General features: G+C 38.7%; 1 protein-coding gene across 1 annotated transcript in view; it reads right to left on the bottom strand.

Annotated features, from left to right (window-relative positions):
• The window catches only part of LOC306876905 (phospholipase D1-like), a 28,512-nt gene extending 2,315 nt beyond the window's left edge, over positions 1-26,197 (bottom strand). Inside the window, exons 1-24 of the mRNA XM_079428355.1 lie at positions 26,156-26,197; positions 23,925-24,101; positions 22,402-22,532; positions 22,026-22,171; positions 21,606-21,723; positions 21,367-21,432; positions 20,587-20,645; positions 20,338-20,430; positions 19,686-19,838; positions 19,245-19,394; positions 18,865-18,948; positions 18,292-18,373; positions 18,025-18,135; positions 16,243-16,452; positions 13,620-13,872; positions 13,184-13,312; positions 12,838-12,963; positions 12,162-12,280; positions 4,143-4,256; positions 3,849-3,959; positions 1,564-1,649; positions 1,362-1,475; positions 985-1,034; positions 696-830 (exon numbers count right to left, since the gene is read on the bottom strand). Of these exons, the coding sequence (XP_079284481.1) occupies positions 696-830; positions 985-1,034; positions 1,362-1,475; positions 1,564-1,649; positions 3,849-3,959; positions 4,143-4,256; positions 12,162-12,280; positions 12,838-12,963; positions 13,184-13,312; positions 13,620-13,872; positions 16,243-16,452; positions 18,025-18,135; positions 18,292-18,373; positions 18,865-18,948; positions 19,245-19,394; positions 19,686-19,838; positions 20,338-20,430; positions 20,587-20,645; positions 21,367-21,432; positions 21,606-21,723; positions 22,026-22,171; positions 22,402-22,532; positions 23,925-24,081 (2,797 nt within the window). The 5' untranslated portion in view covers positions 24,082-24,101; positions 26,156-26,197. The remainder of the gene's footprint in view (positions 1-695; positions 831-984; positions 1,035-1,361; positions 1,476-1,563; positions 1,650-3,848; positions 3,960-4,142; positions 4,257-12,161; positions 12,281-12,837; positions 12,964-13,183; positions 13,313-13,619; positions 13,873-16,242; positions 16,453-18,024; positions 18,136-18,291; positions 18,374-18,864; positions 18,949-19,244; positions 19,395-19,685; positions 19,839-20,337; positions 20,431-20,586; positions 20,646-21,366; positions 21,433-21,605; positions 21,724-22,025; positions 22,172-22,401; positions 22,533-23,924; positions 24,102-26,155) is intronic.
• Positions 26,198-27,461: the final 1,264 nt, after the last annotated feature.

The raw sequence follows: 27,461 nt of genomic DNA, 5'->3' as shown, positions 1-27,461 counted from the left end.
TTCTTTTTTATAAATCTTGAAATTTTATTTATTCTTGTGATGGCAATGATGAATTTTTCATTTTTACTCCAGTCTTCAGTGCCACATGATTCAAAAATCGTTCTAATATGCTGATTTCATGCTCAAGAATCATATCTTATTATCAGTGATGAAAACAGTTTTTGCTGCTTAATCTTTCAAGACTGATATGCTACCATTCAAAAGGTAAGAGTCAGTAAAAAAAATCATTCAGTTAATTCAGCAAGGATGCATTAAATAATAATCAAACACCAAATCAAATATCAGAATTATTTCTGTAATTATATCGTGTGACACTAAAGACTAAAGCAATGGTTTCTTTGCCATAACAGTATGCATATATCACAGGATATATATTTAAATGAAAAAAATAAAAATAAATAAGTATTACATTTAACATTCTTTTTTTAAGTAAATATTTACATATTTAAAAATCAATTCTAAGAAATTTTATCATCAATTTTACATTTAAATATGCAGTATATTTTTTTCCAAATATGTCTTTGTAATTTTTATCCAGAAAAAACTGAATATCAAGCAGGATGCCTCCACCTATGGTGCAGTTATTACACTGCTACTAATGTTTTCAAATGAAATGATAAAGAATGAAATCTCTGAAATTTCCTGAGAATGACCCAATTGTACTTTTCTATATATGTGTGGGCAGAGTGGCTGACCAATAATGACAGTGCAGTCGTCCACGATCATGAGTTTGCTGTGCACGTAAATGAGTTCAGTGACCAGACGCCCATCCAGGTCAGCATGAGTGCGCAGACCGCAGAAAGAGATGTACTTGTTCCAGCAATCTGCCACTGCAGACAAACACAAATACATACACACACACCTACTTTCTTCATCTTTGTCCTGTTCTAATGAATTACAATCATGCAATCCACATTTGATGGACATGATCTTAATGTTACAGCTACAGAGTAGGTTTATACTTCTATATACTAGTCTACTTACTCACACATTTGAGCCTCTCAATAATGGAGTGCTCCCCTCGGCACATTGTCCTGTAATGGAGAAAGAGGGGTTTCATTTCAGCTGCTTCCTGTCTTGCACCAATCATATGTCTTAAATCTTCTTCACCTGACCAATCACATCGCTCGCTGAACCCCAGTGACCACAGCACCCTCACTGCTCCTCTTACTGTATCTAGCCTAGTGTTAAGGGTCCAAGCTGGGGCTGTAATGGTCTCTCTGTAGCCCGTGAGGAGCAGGGTCTGTTGTTTCCACATTACACACGTGTAATTTGCTGCGAGCGGCCGTTCAGGCTGCATTTTTCCCCTTAATTGTGGCAATTTGGTGATTACCAAAGATGCATGTTTGCAGGGTTATTACCTGTAATTAAAGTGCATGATTGCTTTGATGGCTTGCCCCCCCCCTGACGAGATGTCACCTTCAAAGCCAGGCAGCAGGGGCATCACCACATAGACCCGAAACGTTTTCTTCTCCCTGTGGCCGAAATGAAATGTAGTTAGGTTTGCCCAATGATGTTTTTGTGTCATGTTTGTATACAAGTGAATCTATTGTCACAATGCACCTGTATGCCCGCAGGATCCTCTCCGTCAGTGCATCTCCAATGCTGTTGTGGATGGATTTGTCAGCACAACTGATGAAGAATTGGTTCTGAGAGATAAAGAGACAAAAGAGAGAAGGGAGAGAGCATGATTGAAAGAGAGATGCAGTGAAAGTAAGACTAAAGCCGTCTTTACCCTAGTGAAAAATAAATAGGCTCAAATGTATTTGTATACTTTTGTACTTTTAGTATACTAAACTAAAGTCTGCTAAATCGGAACAACTAATTTTGTACTTTATGGACTTTAATTGCATGGAAGTAGTGCTGAAGTCCAATCAAAGATATACTGAAGTATATTTGATTTTGCTAAAGTGAAACTAATTCCAAGTACACTTTAAATATCTTGCATTTAAAGACTGATATTAATCAAAAGATGTAATTCTCATCAACAGTTACATTAAAACACATTTTAGGCTTAATATTCAGAAATGTGCATTGTGCACAAGTAGTACTCCAAATAAAGTTTAATTATAATTTTTATATCGGTAAGTCTTGAGCGATATGTCAGTAAATATGTTAAAAGATTTGAACTATACTTAGTATGAAATAAATTTATTTTAAATACATTACTTTTTTACTATGGTTTACTGCAAATATGGCACAGTAACTGCATCTGAAGCGTTATGCAAAATCAAAACAGTGTTTGGGATCAGTTGTTTTTTTAAAACCCTTTCAATTTTTTTATTTTGTTTTTACATATATATTTAACACATAATATCCATGATATTATTTACATTGGGGTCGGTATTATTATTATTATTTTTTTTAAGTTTTTGAAAGAAGTTTCCTATGCTCACCATGGCTGCATTTGTATTATCAAAATTTTATCATTATTACAATTTCACAGTGCAATACAACTGTTTTCTATTTTAATTTATTTTATTTATTATTTCAGGATTCTTCAAATGAATAGAAAGTTAGAATAAAATAGCAATTTTGAAATATCTATTTGAAATATATTTAAATTGTCTGTAACATTGCAGTCATATATATATATATATATATATATATATATGCTATCTGATTTATTAAAACGTTTCCATTTACACTTGGCCACATCAATATGTCTTCGCAAAACGGATATAAATCCGTTTTTCAATTCCCACGCTATATGCAAATTTAACGAGTTCACGTCAATGAAAGCAATAGATATGCGCTGCATTTTATTCATTATCAGCTCATTTTAATATCAGAGACCGCAACAGGAGAGTGTGTGGTACCAGCACTGGAAATATAGGTTAGTCTCACTACTTTTAATGAAGATGATTGTGTGTTGCACCTCTGCAACTTACTTTCAGTTTCATTTGCCGCAGTTTGCGTGACGGCTTTCTGAGGAGATACTAAGCTACTCATCCGCGGTGATGCTTGTTGCGTTAGCGCTGTCATATCTGACTATAACATGCCATATAGCCTATAAAACGCTCTCTCAGGTTTATTATTTAGGAGTAAAATTAGCCTATTTGGTTTCAACAACCAGATGCATTTACACTTGTCCAGTTTCTTCTGGAATGTGGCCCAGACCACCTCCTGAAGTGGTTTGAGCGATCGGATTTATATCCGTCTCGAATGCGTTTCGGAGGGCATTTACACCTGTTCTTTTCTCCGATCAGAAAAACGCATGAAGTGACCAGGTGTAAATAGCCCCAAAATGTCCAAATTGGACTGGCCAAGCATGTCTCAGACCTAAACCCTACTGATCTGTGGGGCATCCTCAAACGGAAGGTGGAGGAGCGCAATGTCTCTAACATCCACCAGCTCCGTGATGTCATCATGGAGGAGTGGAAGAGGACTCCAGTGGCAACATGTGAAGCTCTGGTGAACTCCATGCCCAAGAGGGTTAAGGCAGTGCTGGAAAATAATGGTGGCCACACAAAATATTGACACTTTGGGCTCAATTTGGACATTTTCACTTAAGGGTGTACTCACTTTTGTGGCCAGCGGTTTAGACATTAATGGCTGTGTATTTAGTTATTTTGAGGGGACATATATATATATATATATACACACTATCAGAAATTATTATTATTATTATTATTATTTAAGATAGTGATATATGATAAATAATTTAATTGATTTTAGATTAATAACTGGGTAAATAAAAATTCATTACATTTATGCATTACATTTATTGTGCCCGTAAAAAAAAAAAAAAAAAAAGTAAAAATCTTTTACTCTGCTGCACTGAAGGCCAGGCATTGACCCTATCCCAAATTGTGCAGTTGATGTATATTTGTGGTCACATATTTTACCTCTATGTAGATTAAATGTTTGCTGTTCTGGATGGCTGATACGTAGGCTAAGTGAATCGACTCCTCATGGACCTTCGTCCCAATAGACCACTGGCACACAGACCTCAAAACCTTGTTTGTTCGGGGGAAAAGGTTAGAATCAAAATGGATGGTTTCAATTATCACACAACATATTTCTAAATACACATTAGTGCAAACTTGGATTCTGGAATGATTCTAGGAAAATGATAGATAATTTCAGCAATATTGGCAGTTCAAAGCAGGAACCCATGTGGTTTGGTGGTGATATCTCACCTGAACATTAGCCTGTGTTGATTTGCTGCTGTACTCAGCTGGCACCATGGGTGCAGATAGAGACTTGGGCATGAGGCAGGGGTAGCACATCGCCCCCGACCGCTTCTTCACCAGCTAGCAAATAAAAGGAGAGCTGATTGGTATCAGACAGAACGCCCGATGTTGACTCCAAAATCACACCCCTAAAGAGCGCTAATTACTGTGCCACATCCAGATAGCCTGTTGGGCTGACCATCAACCCCTGCCTGGTACCTCCACTCCCCAGAGACAGAGCACTTGTTTGAAGCTGAATAAAAGTCTCTGCTCCTCTGTTTAGTCTTAGACAGTGCCGCTGATTACAGTAAATTGATGGCCATGTATGTGAAGGTTTTCCGAAAGTAGGTTTTTAATGGCTATTGTCCTAACTAGACTATACTCAGACTGTTTTCAACTGGGCTGGGAAAATGGTTCAAAGGTCATTTGAACATGAGACGGGCTTTGTTTCCTGGGAAACAAAGGAAATGATGTTGCCACCCTCTACCAATTATCTACATATGGAAGAAGCATTTTCTTTTATTTATTTTTTTGCATTTTCAATGCTTTCCATGATATTTGGTCACATTAGTTTTGTTCTTGATTCATCTAGACTTTCTGTTCTGTTCTTTTCTGTATAAAACAGTGTCACTACAACAAAAGACACAAACAAATGTTTTGTCTGCTTAAGATGGAGTTTCTTTGGAAGTTTTAATTTACTTGACGTTTTCACCCCTTATGAAGGAAGTGCTCGTGGTGCAAATTAGCGAGCTGTACTCCATGTCAGCTTACACTGTGGGTAAGCGGTAATCTGGGCCGTGTGGTTATAAACAGATGGTTCTCAGGCAATTAACAACTGGCATAATGTGTTGATTAAAATCCATTGAGCCCTGATGAGGGAGAACTAACATTAACTCTGCTCACGGGCTGTTGGCAGCTGCCCAAGCGATACTCATAACTCCAGTGACCTTGATAGTGAATCACATGTCTGAATCACCACAGTTCTAAAAAAAGGCTTGACTTAAACTAATTCAGTTTTTTTTCTACATATTACAGTGATCATATGGTTGGAGAGTGGAGAATAGATGCTAATTCTAGTTCTGTGATAATAGTACATAACTGCAAGTTAGTGATGTAAAAATACAGTATTACATTATTACATATACATTATACAAAAGTTTGGGGATAGTATGTGTTTTTATAGGAAGCATCAAAAAGATCAGAAGATCAAAAGTGAAAGTAAAATATTTACAATGTTACAAATGATTTTTCTATTTCAAATAAATGCTGTTCTTTTCAAATTCATCAAAGAATCATAAAAAAAAAATTAACAGTTTCTACAAAAATTCTCAACACTGATTAATAATAAAAAATGTGACCCTGGACCACAAAATCAGTCATAAGTCGCACAGGTGTGTTTGTAGCAATAGCCAACGATACATTGTATGGGTCAAAATTATAAATTTTTCTTTTATGCCAAAAATCATTAGGATATTAAGTAAAGATCATGTTCCATGAAGATATTTTGTAAATTTCCTACCGTTAATATATCAAAACTTAATTTTTGATTTGACTTCATAAGGACAACTTTAAAGGGGATTTTATCAATATTTAGAATTTTTTTTGCACCCTCAGATTCCAGATCTTCAAATAGTTATATCTCAGCCAAATATTGTCCTATATCCAAACAGACCATACATCAATGGAAAGCTTATTTATTCATCTTTCATATAATGTATAAATCTCAATTTCAAAAAATTGACATTTATGACTGGTTTTGTGGTCCATGGTCACAAATATATCTTAAGCATCAAATCAGATCATTAGAATTATTTCTAAACAACAATGTATCATTAAAGACTGGAATAATGGTAAGACTGAAAATTCAGCTTTGCCATCACAAGAACGAACTACATTTTTAAATAGTTAAAATAGACAACAGTTATTTTAATATTTTACAATATTTATGTTTTTACTGTATTTTTGATCAAATAAAAGTAGCCTTGCATAATAAATGCATTAGAAAATCCAATGCCAAACTTATGAATGGTAGTGCATTTTTATACACTACCTAAACATATGAAAAGTCATCTAATACGTCTCATAAAGCCTTCCACACAAATCACCGACAGGATTGTTCCCACTTTACAATACTTTGTTGTGAATGTGACAAGCGACGTTCCCTAATCAGCAGCAAAAGATATAAATGAGACTAGTCTGTCTTTGAGTCGTAAATTCTCATTTCCACTAAACACCTCATCAGAGGCATTCAACTGGCTTTTGTTTGTCCTCCTCTGCCGCACACACACCTGGCTTCCTCTCCTTTAATTATTCACCAGCAGAGTGCCTGATCAGTAGCCAAGCCTGAAATATGACTGGCATAATCCAAAGGAAATCATACAGGCCTCAAACCAATTCAATTACTGAACAATCAAAGTAAAAAGGCCTCTAATTGCTCTAAAAGGGGGCTGAAAGTGCGGGCGGCCATTGAATGCTGACGGCATTCAGAACAGGACACAATGAGCAACTTCAGGGGGTGCTAAGCTCAAGCTAATAAAGATGGTTTTTCAAAAAGACTTGAGAGAGGGTGGAAACCTCGGCTTTGTGCATGCCCTCTGATCTTTAGTTATTACAATTATGGAGGTGGTATTTGTGCACCTTCTAGCAATTTAAAAAAGCATTTTTTTCTGGACATTCATGAAGATTTGCTTATACTGCTTAACAAACAATACAATATACCCAATTCACTTTGTAACACTATTATTATCACTTTCAAATGCAAAACTCCCCCAGATGAAAATTATGTTGCTCTTGGGTTAATCTTTAATTGCTCAAGCTTGATTTGTCTGTGTTATCAGAGACTGAGCAGGAACAAGTGAGGTCACTGCTGTTGAAGTTTCATATGGTTTTCTCGGAGTACGAAGGCGATTTGGGATGTACCCGACTCCTTTCTCACGACATCCCTCTGACCGATTCTGTCCCAGTTCGACAACGGTACCGACGGATACCTCCGTCAGAGTATGACGTGGTAAAAACGCATATAAATCAGTTGCTGGAAACTAACATTATTCGAGAGACCTGTAGTCCTTATGCCTCCCCCATTGTGCTGGCCGAAAAGAAGGATGGCACGTTGCGTATGTGCGTAGACTACCGTCAGCTGAACGCAAAAACTCGAAAAGATGCCTTTCCCCTGCCACGTATAGAGGAAACCTTGGACTCACTGGTTTTCCACCATGGACCTTGCCAGTGGGTACAATCAGGTTCCTGTCACAGAGGGGGATACACATAAGACTGCCTTTTGTACACCCTTTGGTCTTTTTGAATGGAATCGTATGCTGTTCGAGCTCTGCAATGCCCCAGGCACCTTCCAGAGGCTAATGGAGAGGGTGTTTGGGGATCAGCAGTGTCAGTCCCTTCTTTTGTACTTGGATGATATAGTGGTGTTTTCCTCCTCTGTGACACATCTAGAGAGGTTAGAGGTGGTTTTGAGTCGGTTGGAGCGAGAGGGGTTGAAGGCTAAATTAACTAAGTGTATGTTTTTCCAGCCAGAGGTAAGTTATCCGGGACATGTTATTTCGGCCAAGGGGGTGTCGACGGATCCAAGCAAGATAGAGGCGGTGAAGCAATGGCAGCGTCCTACGGGGGTGGCGGGGCTCCGATCGTTCCTGGGTTTTGCTAGTTACTTTAGGCGGTTTGTAGAGGGTTTCGCCAAGTTGGCGGCCCCTCTGCACCATCTGGTAGCTGAATTTGCAAGTCGTAAGTCCAGGGCTCGAACAGAGTTGGGCTTTGGTGCGGCGTGGACCGAGCAGTGTCAGGTAAGCTTTGAGGAGTTGAGGAGTAGGCTCATCTCTGCCCCTGTATTGGCTTATGCTGATTTCTCCCTTCCTTTTATCTTGGAGGTAGATGCCAGCCATGGAGGTTTGGGAGCAGTTCTGTCTCAGGAACAGGGGGGAAGGCGCTCAAGTGGGCCATGACTGAGAAGTTCAGAGAATACCTGCTGGGGCAGAGGTGTGTCGTCTTCACTGATAACAACCCCCTCAGCCACCTGACTACTGCCAAGATTGGTGCCACGGAACAGCGATGGGCTGCACAATTGGCCGCCTTTGATTTGGAGTTAAGTTATCGCTCTGGAAGGAGAAACCGGAATGCGGATGCACTTTCCCGACAGGGTCCTGCAGTCAGGGTGAGTTGGAAGAAGTACTGCCTGGTACAGCTCTACCCAGACATTATAAGGCAGGCTGGAGAGACAGGGGCGGGTTCTCAAGCAACAGTCACCGCGCTGCCTGGTTTGGCTGTGGACATGCAGACCTTGCAGGAGGAGGACCCTGTTATAGGTGAGGTGTTAAGGTTTTGGAAGCGTGGGGTTCCCCCTAGTTCAGAGGAGCGTAGGCAGTTGCCCAGGGCAGTGGTGAATCTGCTACGCCAATGGAGCCGGTTGTGTGAGCAGGATGGAATATTGCACCGCAGAGTCTTCCGCTCGGATGTTGGAGAGGAGGTGCTGCAGGTCGTGTTACCATCACTATTGCATCATGAAGTGCTCACACAGTTGCACCAGGAGCATGGGCACCAGGGAGTGGAACGCACTTCTGAGTTGGTGCGGCAGTGCTGTTTTTGGCCGGGCCTGACATCTGATGTGGCACAATGGTGTCGAGAGTGCAAGGTGCCAAGCTGCCAAAGACACCCAACTCCGTCCTAGTAGCTTCATGGGCCATTTGATGGCCTCTAGGCCAAATGAAATATTGGCCATAGATTTCACCGTGTTAGAGCAAACTCGTTCAGGGCTGGAGAACATGCTGGTCATGACGGATGTTTTCACTAAGTACACTTTGGCCGTGCCTACACGAGATCAACGGGCGGAGACAGTAGCCTAAGTTTTGGTGGTTGAATGGTTCTATAAGTTAGGTGTCCCCAGTCGGATCCATTCTGATCAGGGCCGTAATTTTGAGTCCTCCCTGGTACAGCAGCTTTGTGCACTGTATAAGATAGAAAAGTCTCGCACTACCCCTTATCATCCGGCAGGGAATGGGCAGTGCGGGCGCTTTAATAGGACATTGCACAGCCTTTTACTTACCCTGCCTGTGTCCAGAAAAATGGACTCAGCCTCATGCCTCCCACAAGTGTTGTTTTGTTACAACACTACCCCTCATCAGGCAACTGGCAAGTCCCCATATTTTTTAATGTTCGGGCAAGAGCCAAGACTCCCGGTGGACTTCCTTTTGGGTAGAGTCCAGGAGGTTGGGATTGGTAGTGTGCATGAGTGGATGAGGGAACATCAGGCCAGGCTTCAGGTGGCTTTTGAGGGGGCACGGGGACGATTGGAAACTGCTGCTGGTCGCCGCTAGGCACAACATGATTCCCACGTCTGTGATGCACCACTGGGGGAGGGCCAGTTAGTTTATTTACACGAGTATGGCGTTAGAGGTCACCATAAAACTCAGGTCCTGTGGAGCTTGGTGGTGTATCAGGTCGTAAAGTCACCCAAAGAAGGTGGGGCGGTATACACTATCGCACCAGTGGATGACTTGGGAAGGTGTCAGATGTGTTCATCGCTCGGCCTTGAAGGCCCGAATCCAGAAGGATGCTCCGGTTCCGGCCTTGACATATCCCCCTGTTTTGGAGAAAGAGGTGCCTTCAGCAGAAGTTTCGTCAGATGTCAATCTGCTTATGTTGGTGCCGGCAATCCCCCCGGTAGGTTGGGGGTCAGTCTCTCAGGTGCCGGTTTCTCGGGGTGCTTCTACCTCACCGAGTAGGCCGGTGGGGTCTGATAGGGAGGCCCTAGTTGCGGGGGGGGGGGGGGGGGGGGGGGGCTGTGAGGTTCCCGATTTTGCATCAGGCCTGCCAGTTTGCTGGAGGGTCAGACATGCACGGATGGTGTCCCCTTGAGGAGGACTGGGCGGACCACTGCGGGCCACCATTCGAATTTGCATCGTCTACCACGGGCTGTTGAAGGAGGCACAAGAGCTGCCACAGTACCAGGCCCCATCTCTAATAGGATCTCTATTTGGTTTAGGCCGTGGGACGCAGGACAGGAATAGTCCAAGGCATGTGTCGTTGGGTCATTGTCGGGACGCCATTGTAAACAAAAATAGGGGGTAGAATGTGGCAAGTTAAGGATTCTATCCGCTATTGGCCCTGGTTGAGGTGATTGGCAGACCAATGAGGTGTAAGCGGCCATACTATTTAAGGACTCTTATTTTGATGGGTGTGGTGGTATTCTATTGATTCTGGGTTCTCCTCTCCCTGGCGTTCCCCTTTTCGTTCCTGTTTTGTGTTCAGGTAGGATAGGACTCTATTGATTGTGTATTGCTGTGAGTGGCTAATCTGTGCTATTTCTAGTTTGAATAGAGTGGGGTTGGTGGCATCGGCATTGAGGCAAATTCGCGGTGGAGTTCGCTAGCAAGTATGTTTGGGGATTGTATTAAATGTTTTTGATCGCATTCGGTGGTGGTATTTATAGTGTGTTGCCCTCAGTAATAGCAACAAAGAGCGGGGGTGTGAATGCTCGCCGGTATATTGAGCCACGGTACTTGAAGTAACCATATAGTTTTGCGTTTGGTCTTCGTTCAACCTTAATCGTAAGTACCCCTTTCCCTTTCTTGCACATGGGGTTTGGTAGACTTGGTTTAATGTTTAGATTTTTCCTCTGTTAAACGTAAAGGTGGAATGGAACATCACAATCTCTAAACCAATCCCTTGTTTAAGACGCTACATGTGACACCACTGCTGTTTTGCTTAAGGGCAATTTTTTTGTTTTGACTACGGACATTTGTACGTTATTGCTTACTGCTTTGCTGTCAAAGCGAAGTCCTCTGTACTTTTGCTAGGCCATCTATCCGTTTTTATCTTGATTTAGTTTTTCCTGTGTAAGGTTTGTTTGTTTTTATTTGCGCATTGCGCTGTGGTCTTCCTCTTTTGTACTTTTGGGCTTCTTTTACAATTTTGTTATTTTCTGTTATTTTTGGTTGGTATTTTGTAGCTTTAAAATTGTTAATTTATATTTTTTTTGTTTTGTGTCATGTCTTGTACTGGGTGATTGTAACGAGTTTATAATTTTTCCTGCTTATTGTCTTGTCATTTCGGTGCCATTCAAGCACTGCGATCTGCTCCCGCTGCATCTTGTGTCATTAGGAGGCCGGAGTACTGGAGTCACTACATCCAGCGCCTGTACAATTAGTTTTTTCCCTTCATTCTTTATTATTTATTGCAATTTTCTTTTGTAATTGTTTGGTTAATGTGTTTATTTTTTTTCTCCAGGAGCCAGTAAGGACTCTGTGTGGAGCAGGGGAGGCTAGCCGCTTTCCTTCGGTGGCGTGTGCTTCACAGGGTGCCGTGTGTGTTGGTACGATCTCCTTTACAGTGTTTGTGGTGTGAATTTAGGTGGGTTTAGACGATCCCCCGAGTTGCAGCCGGCCTGCCCTGTTCCCGCTAAGCCTGGCCCTAGAGAATCATTTTAATAATCTTGTGGTGTGTTTCCTGGGAGAGAAAATTTTATTAATGCTCTTATAATAAAGTGTATTTTTGTACTGACACTCACGTCTCGCTATTTATTTCTTTCCCTTTTTTATTGGTTAAACATACCTGTGTCCTTATTGGGAGTATTTCCCTGGCGCTCCACCAGGGTGGCGTAGTTGGATTAAACTAATTGTGATTTAGGGTCTTTTAGACCTATGTGAGTGCCACACTCAGCAAGTACTTATTTCTAATGTTTTAATTCAACTCAAAAATTCCTTTTAAAATTGTTTGAAAAAGACACAAATTAGTTATTTAGGTACTTGTAAGACTAGAGCAATAAAATTAATGTAGATTTACAGCTCAGATCATTATATTCTTGAAATAACCTGATGCTAAATATTTGAGTCAATCTTGAAATCTCAGATTTTTTTATATCTTGACTATTCTCAGTACAGCTTGGGACATTTATTTAGAAGATATTCGTTTCCTTTCAATTTGATCTCACTGTTTAGAGGAGAAACACTGAGATTGCTGAGAATGTATCAAATTTCTTACCTTTGTAAAGTTCCACCTCTGAATGAAATGTCGTGCAATATCTCTTGCAGCCTTCCCATGAACCAGCACCCCAATATCATGCCAGGGCATCCGTGGTGTCTTATACCTGTCAATTAAATCTTAACCAGAGAAAAATAAACAACTATAATTCATAAAAACATTAGCCGAACCATTATACAGAGATGACGGACAGGCCTTTTGAAGCCATCACAGTGTGGTCTTTCTCTTTCAATGTCTTTGACGATGCACAAGCATCTTCAGAGTATTTCACTACATTCATCTATCAGACTCCTCCATTCTCCTGCTGCGTCATACCCAGTTGGCACTATGTGCAAAACCAGGACTTCACATTCTCAAAGCAGAGATGCAAAAATGAAGTTATCTCCCCCTGGCAAGAGAATAGAGCTGGGAAAATAACCCCATACCGACTACAGAATGGGATTGTTGGAAACAACTTCTCTGTCTTCTTTCCCTCATTCCTGTGTTGGAGGGATTGCTTTATTTGATGAATTTGACATGAGATATCAAAGAATGTGTAGTCTAGTTGTCATTTTTGTCTGTCTTGTTTGCTAGTTTGTTTTTGTCTTAAGGCCTAAAGCGTTAGTATTAAAAAAAAAACATTTAAAAAAGAAGATATTTTGATGTGCTTCTGGGGTTTAATTAAACTGTTTCGTACCATCAAAAGGCTTGTTGAGTTTGACCCAGTCTTTCAGGATGAAGTTGCAGTAGTCTTTGCCATGCCAAAAACGAGTCTCTCCACAGAGTTCAGCACTGCCTATGTAGCTTCTTAGTGAACTAGTCTCTAAAACAGACCGACAGAAAAAAATTCATTACACAGATAAACTGTTATGATATAACAATTCATATATATATTATAGATCAACTTAGTTCTCATAGCTGTCATGTCAGCTTCTGTGAACAAGGTTTAGTTGTGTGTGTATAAATGTACTGTATATACACTGGATTTAAGTGTCAGTATATGCATGTCACACAGATGTGTTTGGTTGTATGTGTGTACTAACCGCAAGGCAGGGGGAGAGAGTGATGCAGGCCGAGAGAGTATGAATCGCTGGAATGCAGAGACAAGCTCTTGGTGTAATATTCCCGAGTGAGTGGTGTCCTGGAATTAAGACTATTCCTACTGTAATGTTCTATACACAGAACACACACAAACACAGCCTCTGTTATGTAACAGCAAAACTCGTTATATCCATGTCAAATTCTATTACTGGACAGTGGACACTTAATGGTATTTGCACACTCATATGTAAATAATGTAATTTCTGCACTGCTATCAGCACCAAACAGAAAAGTTTCTCAAGACAAGTTTTAAAAAGATAAAATAACATTTATCAAGAATATGTAAGTTTCACACAATAAAAGTAAAGTATATAAATATAATCATATCTCCATAACCTGGAGTCTGATGTCACATTTATTTAGTTAAATTCCTCTTACTGGACTCTGTTCCATCAGAGCTGTGGTGACTTTTCTCTGAGGGGGTTCTTAGCAGTCTTCCGGTGGGCAGGTTTAAGTTGTTTTCTCCCTGTTCCTCCTCTAAGGGCAAAGTTAAACTTGCACAGATCTCCCCTGGATCCTGCACTGAGCCTGAATCTCCTGCTTTCCCTGCTCCTCCTTCTCCAGTCTGAATTTCTTCTACCACCACATTGAACTTCATCTCCTCGCCCTCCTCCACCGTGGCAAAAATCAGGACAAAAATCAACGCATATATGTAATGTAACACTTTTGTAATTGCTTACCAATAATTCTAAAATGCACAAAACCTATGTACTTCGCTAATGATAAAAACTCATGTGAAAAATGAATACTATTAGGTTAATCTATTTAATAACTGCTTAATAAAATAAATCCATTAAAATATTTTAAAGCTTAAAGGGATAGTTCACTCAGAAATAGAAATGTCATCATTTACTCACCATAATTTTGTTCCATACCTACGTGTCTTTTTTTCTACTGTGAAACACGACAGAAGATATTTTGAGAAATGCCTCAGCGTTTCTGTCCATATAATGGAAGTCAATGGCCACTGTTTTTTTAATATCATTCTTCAAAATATCTTTTGTGAATGATGACAAAAAAATTGTATTTAAATTTTATTTAAATTTACCCAAACATTTTATTTAACTTAATTTATCCATTCCTATAAATTATATATTTACAATTTGTAATTTTCTTTCCATTGTGGGAACACTGATGCTCAAACACAATGTTTTGGTATGCTATTTTAAACATACTATCTCACATGTATTGTATCTGCCTTGATTCCAAACTCTCACTGGTGCACAATCCAGGGCCAAAGAACCAAGAACATCTTTCCCACACATACTCTGAACCATTAAACAATGAAAACTTCCATGCTATCTATATGGCTGACACATCAGGCTAGCTGTCAGCATGCAGTATGTAAGGAGCAGTAATGGCCACCCGTGCGGCATCAGCCCAGCAAAGCTATGACTTAAACGATAGTGTAAGTGACTCCAGTCTGCTGTGCAGAGTCTGAACGAGGGTAAAATGCCCTCTGATGTGTGCGAGTTAATGGCTCATGGGGGATCATAGTGCCCTCGACTTGACAAATGGCAAATGTCAAAGCACTATTCTCCTGGTGGGCATAATTTTATTAAGTGCAAATATCACTGTGCTCCTTAGGAGACGTTTTGAAAGGTTAGACCAACAGCTGTAACAGTTTCATGTATATTAGCAAAGATTTTACAGTTGAGGAGCCCCACATTGATAGATACAGTCACTCAAGCATGCTAAGAGAAGCCCCTTAGTAAAGGCAATAAGTGCCTTCATCTGGGTTCAAATCATGTTTATTTAAAAGCTCAGACCCATATTTAATGACACAATGGCAGGCAGGTAGGCAGCAGGCTGGGAGAGGTGGCATATAGACGAAATCAAGCTCCCATTTAGTGGCCCCAGTCATTTGTTGACTCACTCATCCATGCAGGGCCTTTATGTTTAATGCAGCTCTCAGGGGGGAAGGAAAGTCCCAGCGAGAAGGACTGGAATTATCAACCACAGGCCCTTCAAGGGTGTCCCAGATGCTCCGTAATTGCAATTTTACGTTTGCTCGTTGGAAAAAGAAAAGAATAAGAAGGCAGAGGCCCTGAATCACCCGCCACAAAATCAATCCCAGTAAGCATTCAACAGAAATGCTGTCTGGACCAGTCTTTTATGAGCACCATTGTTAGAACGGCTACAAAGTATAAATCACTAGAATCTTAATTTAGGTTAGCTGTCAAGTATGAATCACAGATCAATACAATTACTTCATAACATAACCTACAAATAAATACGCAGTGGTGAATTTGCATTACATTTTAATGAGAAGCTTTAAATAGAAGATGTTCTAGACTTTCAATACTGATTGATGCATCGGTAAACATGTTCAGAGGAGGCTTTAGCATCTGTCAGGTGCATGTCGACTTCCCCCATTGAGGTCTTTGACAGATATCAGAAACACCCAGCTGGCAATACGCATGGCATGTTGACAAACATTGAGGAGCCACTGTGGGCTATCACTCTCAATGGGTCACATTTACAAGAAGTTTATTCCTGTCCAATTCACTTACGCCTCTGTGCAGAAGAGATATCATTCATTTCTGATTTGCCCTCGCTCTGTAAATAAATCCCTAAGAAATAACAAGGATATTCTTTTTTTATTGTATTGTTATTCCTAATAGAATCCAACTTAATTAATCTTGTGAAGCACAACTGTTTTCAACACTGATAATATTAAGGAATGTTTCAGGAGAACCAAATCAACATATTAGAAGGATCCTGTGATACTGAAGAGTGGAGTAATAGCTGTTGAAAATCAGTTTTGCCATCACAGAAATAAATTACAGGTAAAATAACATTATAAATGTATTAAAATTATTCATTAAAATAGAAATGCTATTTTAAATTGTAATATTATTTGATAATATAACAATTTCTGTTTTTTTTTTATTAAATAAATGCAGCCATGGTGAGCAAAAGACACTTTAAAAAAACAAACAAAAAAAATTAAAAAAATTAAATTAAATTTAAAAAAATCATACTGATGTGGTGGTCTTACATGAGTGAGGCTGGGGGATAGAGCAGGACTGTGCTGAGGGCTTCTTCTCACACTTCCCACATCAGTCAGTCGGTGTTGGGATTCGTCCCATCTTCCGTAGGCCAGGTCAATCCCTCCCAGAAAGGCGAGTGACTGGTCAATCACCACCAGCTTCTCATGGTGAGCCCAGAGCAATGCTGTGGAGGGCATGTGATCAGGGTGTCGGATGACCTGTCAATCAATAGAGATGGGCAGCTTGTCAGGTTCCTTTTCTCAACTGCACAAGATGCTGGGCAATTCTTTATTGAAGAACAATGAAGAATGAGGTTATGTTCAGAATATTACAATTTTATAGTTGTCATACCATTTCTTGTATGTTTGTTGTGCACAATATACTATTTACACACTAGAGTTCCTGCAAGAAATTAATACTTCTATTTAGTGAGGATGCATTAAACTAATCAAAAGTGACAGTAAAGACATTTACAATGTTAAAAAAGATTTCAAATAAATGCTGCACTTTTAATCTTTCTATTCATCAAAGAATCATGAAAACAAATACGGGTTTCTATATATTGCGCAGCACAACTGTTTTCAACTTTGATAATAATGAAGAAATGTATCTTGAGCACCAATTAAGCATATATTAGAATGATTTCTGAAGGATCATGTGACACTCAAGACTGGATTAATGGCTGCTGAAAATCCAGCTTTGCCATCACAGGAATAAATTACATTTTAAAATATATTAAAATAGAAAATAGTACTTTTAAATAGTAGTAATATTTCACAATATTATGGTTTTAATTGTATTTTTGACCAAATAAATGCAGCCTCGGTGAGCAAAAGAGACTTCTTTCAAATACATTTTAAAAATCATACCGTCCCTAAACCTTTGATCAGGACATAAAATACCCACATGAAGTATTACATATGTCAAAATATACAACATACAACCAGAACATACTGTATATGAATATGAGGACAGCCTGGAAGTTCTTTAGATCTATGATGTAATCAATCCTTCAAACACATAGATTTTACAAGACTCAATTTCATAAACTCTTTTGTCAGTTGACCAAATTTCCCCAAATATCAGCTAAAGAAATACAGCGGGCCCCAAGCCAAAAACAACACCACGATGTAGATGGTGTCAACCTTTGTGCGAAACAGCTGCGTCTCCACCAGCTTTGGCGAAGCCTCCGGAGAACGCCACCCCTGGCAGGTGTTTCTACACCAGCAGGGCCCAGGAATACCTCCACCCAGCTGCTTCGCCACACACATCCTTGGGGTGTGGATCCCAAGCCACTTCCCAGTGTCACTCTTCTGCCTAGACTCAACCAGCGCTCCAATAAGATAATGTGACGGCACATCAATCACACACCGGCCTGGGGTGCTACAGTGATGAATACCACAGCGTTATGGTGCCACAGAAGCTCTGTGGCACCAGGGGAGAAAGCAAACTTGCTGCCTCAGGCTCTTATGGAGACGATCGGCAAGGAAGAACCTGACCATCTCCAGACACAATCCGTAGGGTTCCCAACACAGCGATCCCCCTCATTCTACTACAGAGAATTATGGCATTGTCCAAACATGATCTAAGTAACACGCAATTCCTGTGTCCGGAGGTAGTGGGCACGCTGGGTTCTCTCGTGCTTTCTATGATTTGTTTTGATTGAACCTTATTTCTTGGAGAGATATGTGTAGAAGAAAGAATGGTAAGCTGATTCGAAGAGAAGGGTCCCCTCTGTAATACTGTCAAGATTCTGCTTTTGACAATGTTTGACATACTGACCGACTCACCCTGATGTTAGAGTGAAGTCCCATCAGAGTCTTCTTTGTGTACTCGCTGTTGAGACCCATCACTACCTCAACTTCTTTGTAGAGCAGGACAAATATCTTCACTCCTTGTTGCTGAGTTGACAAAAAACGAAATATTGTTAAACAACTTTTATACTGGAAAAGCTAAAGAGAACTGGGTGAACTGTGAGGTGCAACGTAATATATGGATGTGTGAGAAGTAAAATTAAACTGGCTGAAGTCCAGATTTGAGCAGGTGTTCAGACTCACTGCTTTACGCTTGAGGACATGGTCTAATCTCCACATGTTCCCGTCTACTACCGGCCGTTTGAGGAAGATTTCTGGGCTTAACCTAAGGGCCATATCAAAACCAATCAATGCTTTGACAACTTCTATACAACTTTCATTTTTTATTTCTGTTATATTAAAGGGATAGTTCACACAAAATTAGATTTTTGTCACAATTTATTCAGCCTCATGATGTTCTATACATGGCTTAATTTATTCTATCAAGCACAAAAGGTAAATTTTTAAAGAACATCCTGGCAACTCTTTTCAAAATTCTCCTCCACAGAATGAAAGTCATATGGTTTAGAACAACAGGGTCAGTAAATAGTGACAGATATTTTTGATTTTAAAGAAATTTTTCTTTAAAACGATATACTTGTTTGGTTCAGTAGGTTTTGCTAAAAAGCTTTGAGAAAATCAAACTGCCATCACAAAAAAAAAAAAAAAAAAACGCAATGGTACAAAAAAAATTCATTAGAATGTGCGACATAAGCGCTCACAGAATTGTAAAAGCGAGGTACATGGGGAGTAATTGAAGATGATTATAATCTGTACCACCAGGCTGTGATGAAGATTTCCTCCTTTGCTCCTTCCAGGGCATCAGCTATGGCATCAAAGTATCCAGCTGCGTTGACAAACCTTCAAAAGGAGCACAGGGCGCTTCATTTAAGAACTGTGTCAGGGTACTTCACAGAGATTTAAGAGAAAACGTTCTAGTAAGTGTTGCTCACATGTCGACACAAAAAGAACAATACATGAGGGACTAGCTGAATTGAATTGAAGATTACTGTAATAAAGTAAACGAATGAAACTAATGAAAATATTGTACTATTTAAATATATATATATAGAAAGAATAAATTGTCTCTTCTATAGTTTTAATTGGGCTATCACAATATATATTTAAATAATTAATGTGACAGCAAATTTTCTCACCATTTTGATGAAGTGTTTTCTCTAACCGGTGTGAAAGACCCATGGCGGTTTTCCCTCAGAAAGTCCAGTCCAAACATTTGAGAAAACTCATCTATGGAGTGTCCCCACCAACGAGCCTGCCTATATGTGGAGCACTTGATAGTAAGTGCCCTGTCCAAAACAAAAATGTTGATTAATACTTGTTTTTGTCATTACAAAACAAAACAAAAAAAATTCACTTTTGTCTTGTTTTCCAGTAAAAATCTAAACATCCTTTTTAAACAAGCCCAATATATTTAACTTACTATTATCTTAGAGTTTTATTAAGGCAAGACTTGTTTTTAGAGAATACTGAAAATACACATGTGCACATATATGTATATGAAGTTTTTGAAAGCATGTTCAATAGCAATAATTACATGATGAATAACTGGAATATAAAACACATTTTTCTAAACCTGCCTGCAAAGATTCTCAATCGTGACTCCATGCCTGACTCCGGTCTCCTGGGTCCCTGTTTTGATGTGAAATCCCTTATCGTATAGAATCACGGTGCCTACTTGGCCATCCTCTGGCCTCATGTAGAGAACAAAGGAGTCTTTTACCACCAGCCATCTGAAACATGAAGCAGTCACCACATGAGAGCTGAAACAAGGGGGAGAGCCATTCTATCAGCGGTGGGAAAATATCATAATAACCTAAATAAGTAAACAACCGAAAAAGAAGACATGCCATGACCCAAAGTCTCAGCAAGGCTGCAATCCGAGGAGCAAAATTCAATTGGGGCTGAATCTTTCAGTGTTTGCTCAGAGCCATGTGAATTATGTAAGTTTAATGTTACTGTAGCTGCTTGTCTAAGAAAAAACAATAACACTCCTGTCCACCCAGATGAAGATAGTTCAACATTAGCATCTGTTATTCACCAATATTCATTTCAGGGCTTGGTGTTCTTACTTGTGAAACCATGAGACGAAGATCACGCACTACTGATTGAAGTGTTTTTTTTTTCTCAGAAAGATATTATGTCCACATTGTGAAGAAAGGTGAAAAATAAAAATTACAGTTTTCATCACAATATTATGATTTTGTGAGTGTAACGTAAAACAGCTCTCACCTTTTGGACCACCGGTAACAGACGCTGTTGTATCCGCACCAGTAACACACAGGGAATGTGTTTCCTCCTGATTTCTTTAAGATCAGACCTTCACTTTTGTCAGGGAAAATTAACATATAAATGAACAAACACAAATCAAGCCATTTTTTTTTTTTTTATATATATATATATATATATATATATATATATATATATATATATATATATATTTATATACATATATTTATTTATATACATGTACATTCTTACATTCCTTTTGGTCCGAGATCCTGAATAAATGAGATTTGACTCACTTCCAGAAATTCAAGCTGAAATAAAATTCAATTCACATCAGTAAGCCTCAATCCAACTTTATGGCAAATGCATATGAGCCATGCACCAGTTACTTCCAAAATATAATTATTTCATTTCTTTGAAACATTTTAGTTATGGTGACTAAAATTAAGTACAAATTGGCATCTACTTTGTATAGTCCAGTTCTACCTTAATAATTAGCCAGGAAAGTGTAAGGTTAAAACTGAGGCAGGGGGCGAATGTTTCCGGGTACAGGTACTCTTTAATTAGACCTGCAAACGAATGCTAATTATGTGACTGTCAAAGAATTAGCCTGTGAAGCACTAAGCTAAGTGTGGAATCACCTCTCAGAGGCTTTCTCTACAAAAGAGCCTGTTTTAATGAGTGGGGACACAGCAGGTAGAGTTCCTTCCAGAACCTTCGTTCTGCCATCATGTGACACAATGGTAACTGAACATTGTTTTTTTATTGCTAGACAATAGCACTGCACAGACAGATTATATTAGAAAAAAAAATTGTCAGTAAAAATTGGTTATACAGTCATTATGTTCTCATTATGCAGTAACAGAAAGTACCACATAGTATTACGCTATTTTGGGCATGATAGCATGATTATATCACTATTATTTGATGCTGTTTGATTATTCCGTAATGCCATTATATTACCATCACATGGTACTGCAAAAGTACTTTTTGTAAGGGTACAGACAAGAAAAAATTTGAGCTGTGACTTGCAGTTGTAGGATGTGTCCTGTATAAATGCCTTTTCAAGATATTCCTCAGATAGTCCTCCAGTTGTAGCTGTTAGAACAAAACAAAGATTGAAACACTGAAATAAACGTTTAAATACAATTACAGCAATTATAGCAATCTAAACGAAGCAATCTTTTTGAAATCAACTTTTACTCTATATATTGTATTACATATATATATATATGAGCAGTATAGCAGTATTGATAAATAAAAGATGTAACTTTTCTGCTGATGAGCTGTTCCTCCTTGACGAGGGCATCAGGTCTCCGCGGTAACGTTGGGATGTGTTCTCCATGAAACAGTTTACAGCCTTTAAATGACCTCCTTTTGACTGAGTGACTGACAAAAAGAGGAAACCTGACTGTCAGTATTTGACAAGATTTAGGTTGTGTGTCCATGAAAGCACTTCTGATTTGATAAACTGAGAGGTAACAGTGCAGTGAAGCTAAGAAAAGGGTTTTTCGTAGGGTTCAGGGGCGCTAACGAGAATACATCTGGGACAAATTTGATTACACCCAACTGAAAAATGAAAACACCCAGTGGCACAAAAAGCAGTGGGGTGGATTGTGTTTTCAAGACTTGTGGCATGTTTGTGAGAGAATGTGTGCATATAGAGATGAAATTAGTACAGCACATCTTACATTCGGCTTGGCAGGGGGATTTTTAAGAGGGCCCTGAATTTGAGCAGCTCCTGATGAAGTGCCTGGAAGTGCTTAAAACGACGCTTGATTTTCCACTTGAAATCTCCATGGCTCAACTCTATTGTATACAGGTTGGGATTCAGCACCTTTGAGTGGATCATTTCAAGAAACAAAACTGATTGAATATATTTTTACACATATCTTATCACGAGACAGGTTACATATGTATACATACAACATTCACATACTACATACTATTGTTTTTATCATATTATCCTGTTATTAAAATAGCATTATAGTTCTAAAAATTGTTTTAGAACACCTTAAGTGTTAAAGAAATGTGCAAGTGATTCATCTGTGATCCCATTTGTATTACCCGTGTAGATGTGAATCGCTCCACTTCTGTCACTTGCACTTGGATTGGCACTTCTTCAAGAAATATAACACCATCCAGGGACTTGAATGGAAGAAAGCTGTATATTGCTTGAAAGGATATGTTCCTTGGTTCTGAAAACAATCATAATATTGATGTTAATGATCATATCTCAAGGGATAATCACACAAGCCAGGTGAGACCAATAAGAAAACACTGATACACACCTTGATGGTGTGGTAATCATTCAGACTCATGTTGGCCTTGTATTTTAAAATGGTTGATAACATCTTAGCAATCTAAATTACAGCTACTTTAGAAATAGTTTGTTTGGTTTTCATCTTTTGAAGTTGTGCAGTAATGGCATGGAGAGGCTCCATTTGATTATCAGCAGGATAGTGATTGAAGACTCCAGCTGGAGGTGTATAGTATGCTGTGTGCTCTGGAGTTTCTCAAAGCTAAATCTCCTCTGCATCAGATAATGATTTTAGTATGTATGTGCTTTTACCTGCTGAAATTAACATGTTTGTTCCTGGAAATATTAATGAACACGCACTGCTTTAGCAGTGAGCATAAGTTGAGTAGAGTACAAAATAGAGCCTGAAATCTTTTCAACATATGGTCAGTGAAGTGCTTAACATTCAGGACAAAAAAAATTGATCGTCAACCTCAGGAGGTCAAAATAAATATTATATGAGCAGGATTTTCTATATATTTTATATGAGGTTTGCCATTTTTGCAACACTGTTACCAAAATCTGTGACGTTTAAATACAGTATATACAAAACTTGGATTTGTCTAGCAATAAACATGAAATAAACACTGGAATTCAAGTAATAGGATTGCACATTTAGCCTAAATTCACTTAGTTAGGTGCTGTTTGGGGTCAAATTTTAATTTACAGTTACTAGATCAACTTATATTTACCATGAATTAAAGAAAATGTTGTTTTATTTTTTTTCTAGCAGTAACTTGTATAAAAGAGTTGCAGTCAGTATTCAGTATGCACTGTACGGTGGCCGAGAGAGCTCAATGCGCTGCAACTTCAGAAAACACATGTAAATCATCAGTTTGACAGCAAGTGGTGCAAATGCTCACAACACAAACAAATAAAGAAACACACTGCAAATGCTCACAATACAACCAAATAAATTTTATTTGCAGTGCGTTTCTTTGTTTGGTTGAGTTGTGAGCATTTGCAGCGTGTGTATTGTCAAATTGACGAAAGTTGTTTTCTTAATTTGCAGGCGTTTTTTTCTATTTGCAGTGCGTTTCTTTGTTTGGTTGTGTTGTGAGCATTTGCACAGTGCGTTGTAAAATTGAGGAAGTTGTTTTCTTAATTTGTAGGTGTTTTTTTCTATTTGCAGCGCGTTGAGTTCTCGCAGCCACCGTAGCACTGCTCCAGCATCTCAAAGTCCAATATCGAGCAGTCTGACTCACTCTCCTTCTGACATACAGTAACTACAGCAGTATGCTGAGAGGTCAGCTGTCCTACGAGGTCATTGATGAAAGCAAGGACGCAGTACTGTGCAGTTTACCTCCACAGAGGTCAGTATGGCCACTTAAGTCCAGCTCCTCTGGGTCGTCTTGTAGGTCATCTTGTTCCAAACTGCCAGAGAACTGGCTCATGACTGACTCCAGTCGCTCCAGTTTAGGAGGCCCTTGACGGCCCTTCAGGGACATTTTCACTTAAAGGCTTTCATCTACAAAAACAATGAACGTTATTTCACCACAGTATAGAAATACAAGAATAATGTATGTATAGTGCTTTTGTGATAATAATAATAATAATAAGAAGAAATTTTATTAGTCATACATCAGTATTTGTCATTAGTTTTGCTGTTGGTAAGCTAATTTAAACACAATAAATATTTGTTCACATAACCATTTACTTAATGCAGACACCTCTTCAAATCATTTAGCTGCATTGCAGTGTTTTATCTGCTAAATATGCATAAATACCTCGAGTTCAGATTTTTTACGGTCACTGATAATTGCCCCCATATGCATGAAATATGGATTTAATATCACTTGGCTGGTTGCAGCACTTTGGTATTCATATGAGGGGGATATCTGTTAATGAGGGGCTCCTCCCCTCTCTCCTGACCGACTCCAGAGCCAATGGCCCAAATGTAAAGTGACAGACAAGTCATCAAAGAACATGGGGATGTGATCCCAGAAAGGGTGACAGACATTGATTTTTTTGCAATCTGACGGTACATGTAATGATAAAAGAAAGGAAAGGTCAGGGTCAAATGGCATGAAAGTGAGGAAATGGCTGGATATCACGCAATGTCACGGGCTACAAACCTTTTCTGCAACTAAACAATGCAACTAACGGATTTTATTAACTTTATGACTGTTAGTGAAAACAGCTGTGCTATATGAAAATACATTCATTTATATTAAAAGCACAGTTAATAAATAATATTCTCTAAACTAATTTGAACAATAGCTTGTAAATTGTACTTATTGGAATAATCATTATTTTGCAACAAATCTGTTACTTTTGTTTAACATTTTATGAAAAGTCAAAGTGAGAGAGAAAGCAAAAAAGAAACTTTGTGCTTCATTTCGCCTGTCATTGCTCCAGTAAGGCTGGGAATCTTCCTAATGACCACGGCAAGGGCCCAACGGCTGCAAGGAGAGGCGGAGGCAAACACACTTATGGTTTCCTCTCCCAGAAGGACACTAACATTGGCAAGATAAATGTGGGCAGCGCGGGCAGAGGTGTAGCTCCCTTACCTAGAACAGGTAGTACAGACAAATCACTACATTTATCTTGACACCAGTCTTATGAGCCAACTATTTCATTATACTAATGTTATATACATATATATATATATATATATATATATATATATATATATATATATATATATATATAAAGTGGCCGGTGAGTGTGTGTGTGCATGTATATAATAATAATAATATATAATTTAAATATTTGAATGCAACTTTTTAAAATTATGTTGTTTTAATAATGTCATTCTAATATATTTTGTAATGTTGTAAGGAAAAACATATTTTAGACACCTATATTTATAAAATGCTCCATAAACATTGTTGATCTTTAGCTATATTTGTTATATTTGTTTTATACATCTATTAAATATGGTATTGCTCACTGCTTAAAAAAATCTTTAGTCTGATTTGATGAATTTCTCAATAACAACAGCTGAAATTAGTTTTAATCAACAATCATTCAACCTGAGATCAACAGAGAAAGATACTTTGCTATTGTCTGCTCAAAATGTAAAAAATTAAAAAGACAATATTTTTAATTACATGAGCTTTGCACCCAATTGTTTATCACTGTGGTCATTCAGGTAATATAACAAAGTTACTGTAAAGTATACGCAATACTCTTGATATGAGAAACACACAGGACAACAAGTTTACTGGATTAGATTGGATCTGTGGGGGATCCAAATTCATACATTTATTTAGGCCACAAATTGTTCATGATAATCATATGTGTGTGACAACTGCAATGTAGAAAGGGTTATTAGTTTGTGGTGTAATTAGACAGGATGTGAGTCTCCATTCTATGACAGTACAAACGGGACAGAGGCAATTCATTAAGCAGGTAATAGAGCATATTATTGTGCAAATGTTCTGCATCAGACTAAATCAATCACCACTATAACTGCACATTCTTTCATTAAAGTGAATTACAAAGCTCGAAGAGGGAAAAAAAAAAATCGGAACTTGGAACAGCAGGAAGGCAAGCTAAGAAAATATAGAGAGTTCTTACCTCATTTTGAAGCCCGTGGAGGAAGAGTGGTTCTCCCGACTCTCCTAAGAGACAGGAGTTTACAACAGGTTGTCAGCACTTTGCTTCTAAACTCAGTCTTAATCTCTGTGGTAACTCAGCTAACTGGTTTCTGTTAACTTGAGGAGTTTCAGGGCTGCTACACTCTTTGAATTATGGCAGCAATATGACTGGACAGTTCCATCCATGGCTCTTACAATGTATCATCACACCATAGGGGAACAAGGGATTGGTTTCACTGAACGCTCAAAGCCCCTATTGATAGTGCAAAGCTCTGCCACTGGTGCAAGTGTTTGTGTTTGAAATGTCTGTACCAGGAATCAGACAGCTACAGCTAACCTCTGTGAGGTCATCCCTCATGAGATGGGGACTGGTGGAGGACTGGCCGCAGTGCTATCTGTGTTGCTGAGTGAGTTGTGATGTGTCGGTGGTTCAAAAAGAGAGAAATTGGACAATCATCATTATGACAATGATGTACAACAGTTGTAGCTGAAATCTCAACTATCTCAGAGTTTGTGTATTCAGGGTGTATTTTCTAAGGTGAACACAGCAGGATGATCAATAACAATAGGGTGTATATGATAAAACGGCAGGTGATTCAAGATAAGCCTAGTTTGTGGCCTATATCCAATTCTAAAGACGAACAGGCAAATAAAAAACGCACAGAATAGAATGTTTAGACATACGATGCAAAACTATTTTCATAGGTTTTTAAAGGAATAGTTCACCCCAAAATAAAAATTAGCTGAAAATGTACTCACCCTCAGGCCACGCAGGACATAGAATAATTAGTTTTTCATCAAATTTGAAGAAATGTAGCATTACATCCCTTGCTCACCAAAGGATCCTCTACAGTGAATGGGTGCCATCAGAACGAGAGTCCAAACAGCTGATAAAACATCACAGCAATCTATATGTAATCCACACGACTCCAATCGATGAATTAAGGTCTTGTAAAGTGAAAAGCTGCATGTATGTAATAAATTCATAATTAAGAGGGTTTTAACTTTAAACCATTGCTTCCAGTTAAAATGTTAAAATGTATGGATAGAGTCTTCTATCCATGTTGCTTTCTACAGTGAAAATTTTGTCTCATCTGAATCAGGAGAAAAATACGCACATTTCAAATCTAAACTAGATCTAAACGAAATTATAAACAAATACTGTATGTTGGTGGAAAACTGGGCACAGATTTGGGGCAGAAGTGATGGTTTTAAGAGGCTTAATGATGGATTTGTTTCTCACATACATGCAGCTTTTCACTTCACTCAAGATGTTAATTGACTCT

This window comes from Barbus barbus (assembly GCF_936440315.1).
Source record: "Barbus barbus genome assembly, chromosome: 11".
Taxonomy (NCBI): Eukaryota; Metazoa; Chordata; class Actinopteri; order Cypriniformes; family Cyprinidae; genus Barbus; species Barbus barbus.
This window is presented reverse-complemented; position numbering and strand designations above follow the sequence as displayed.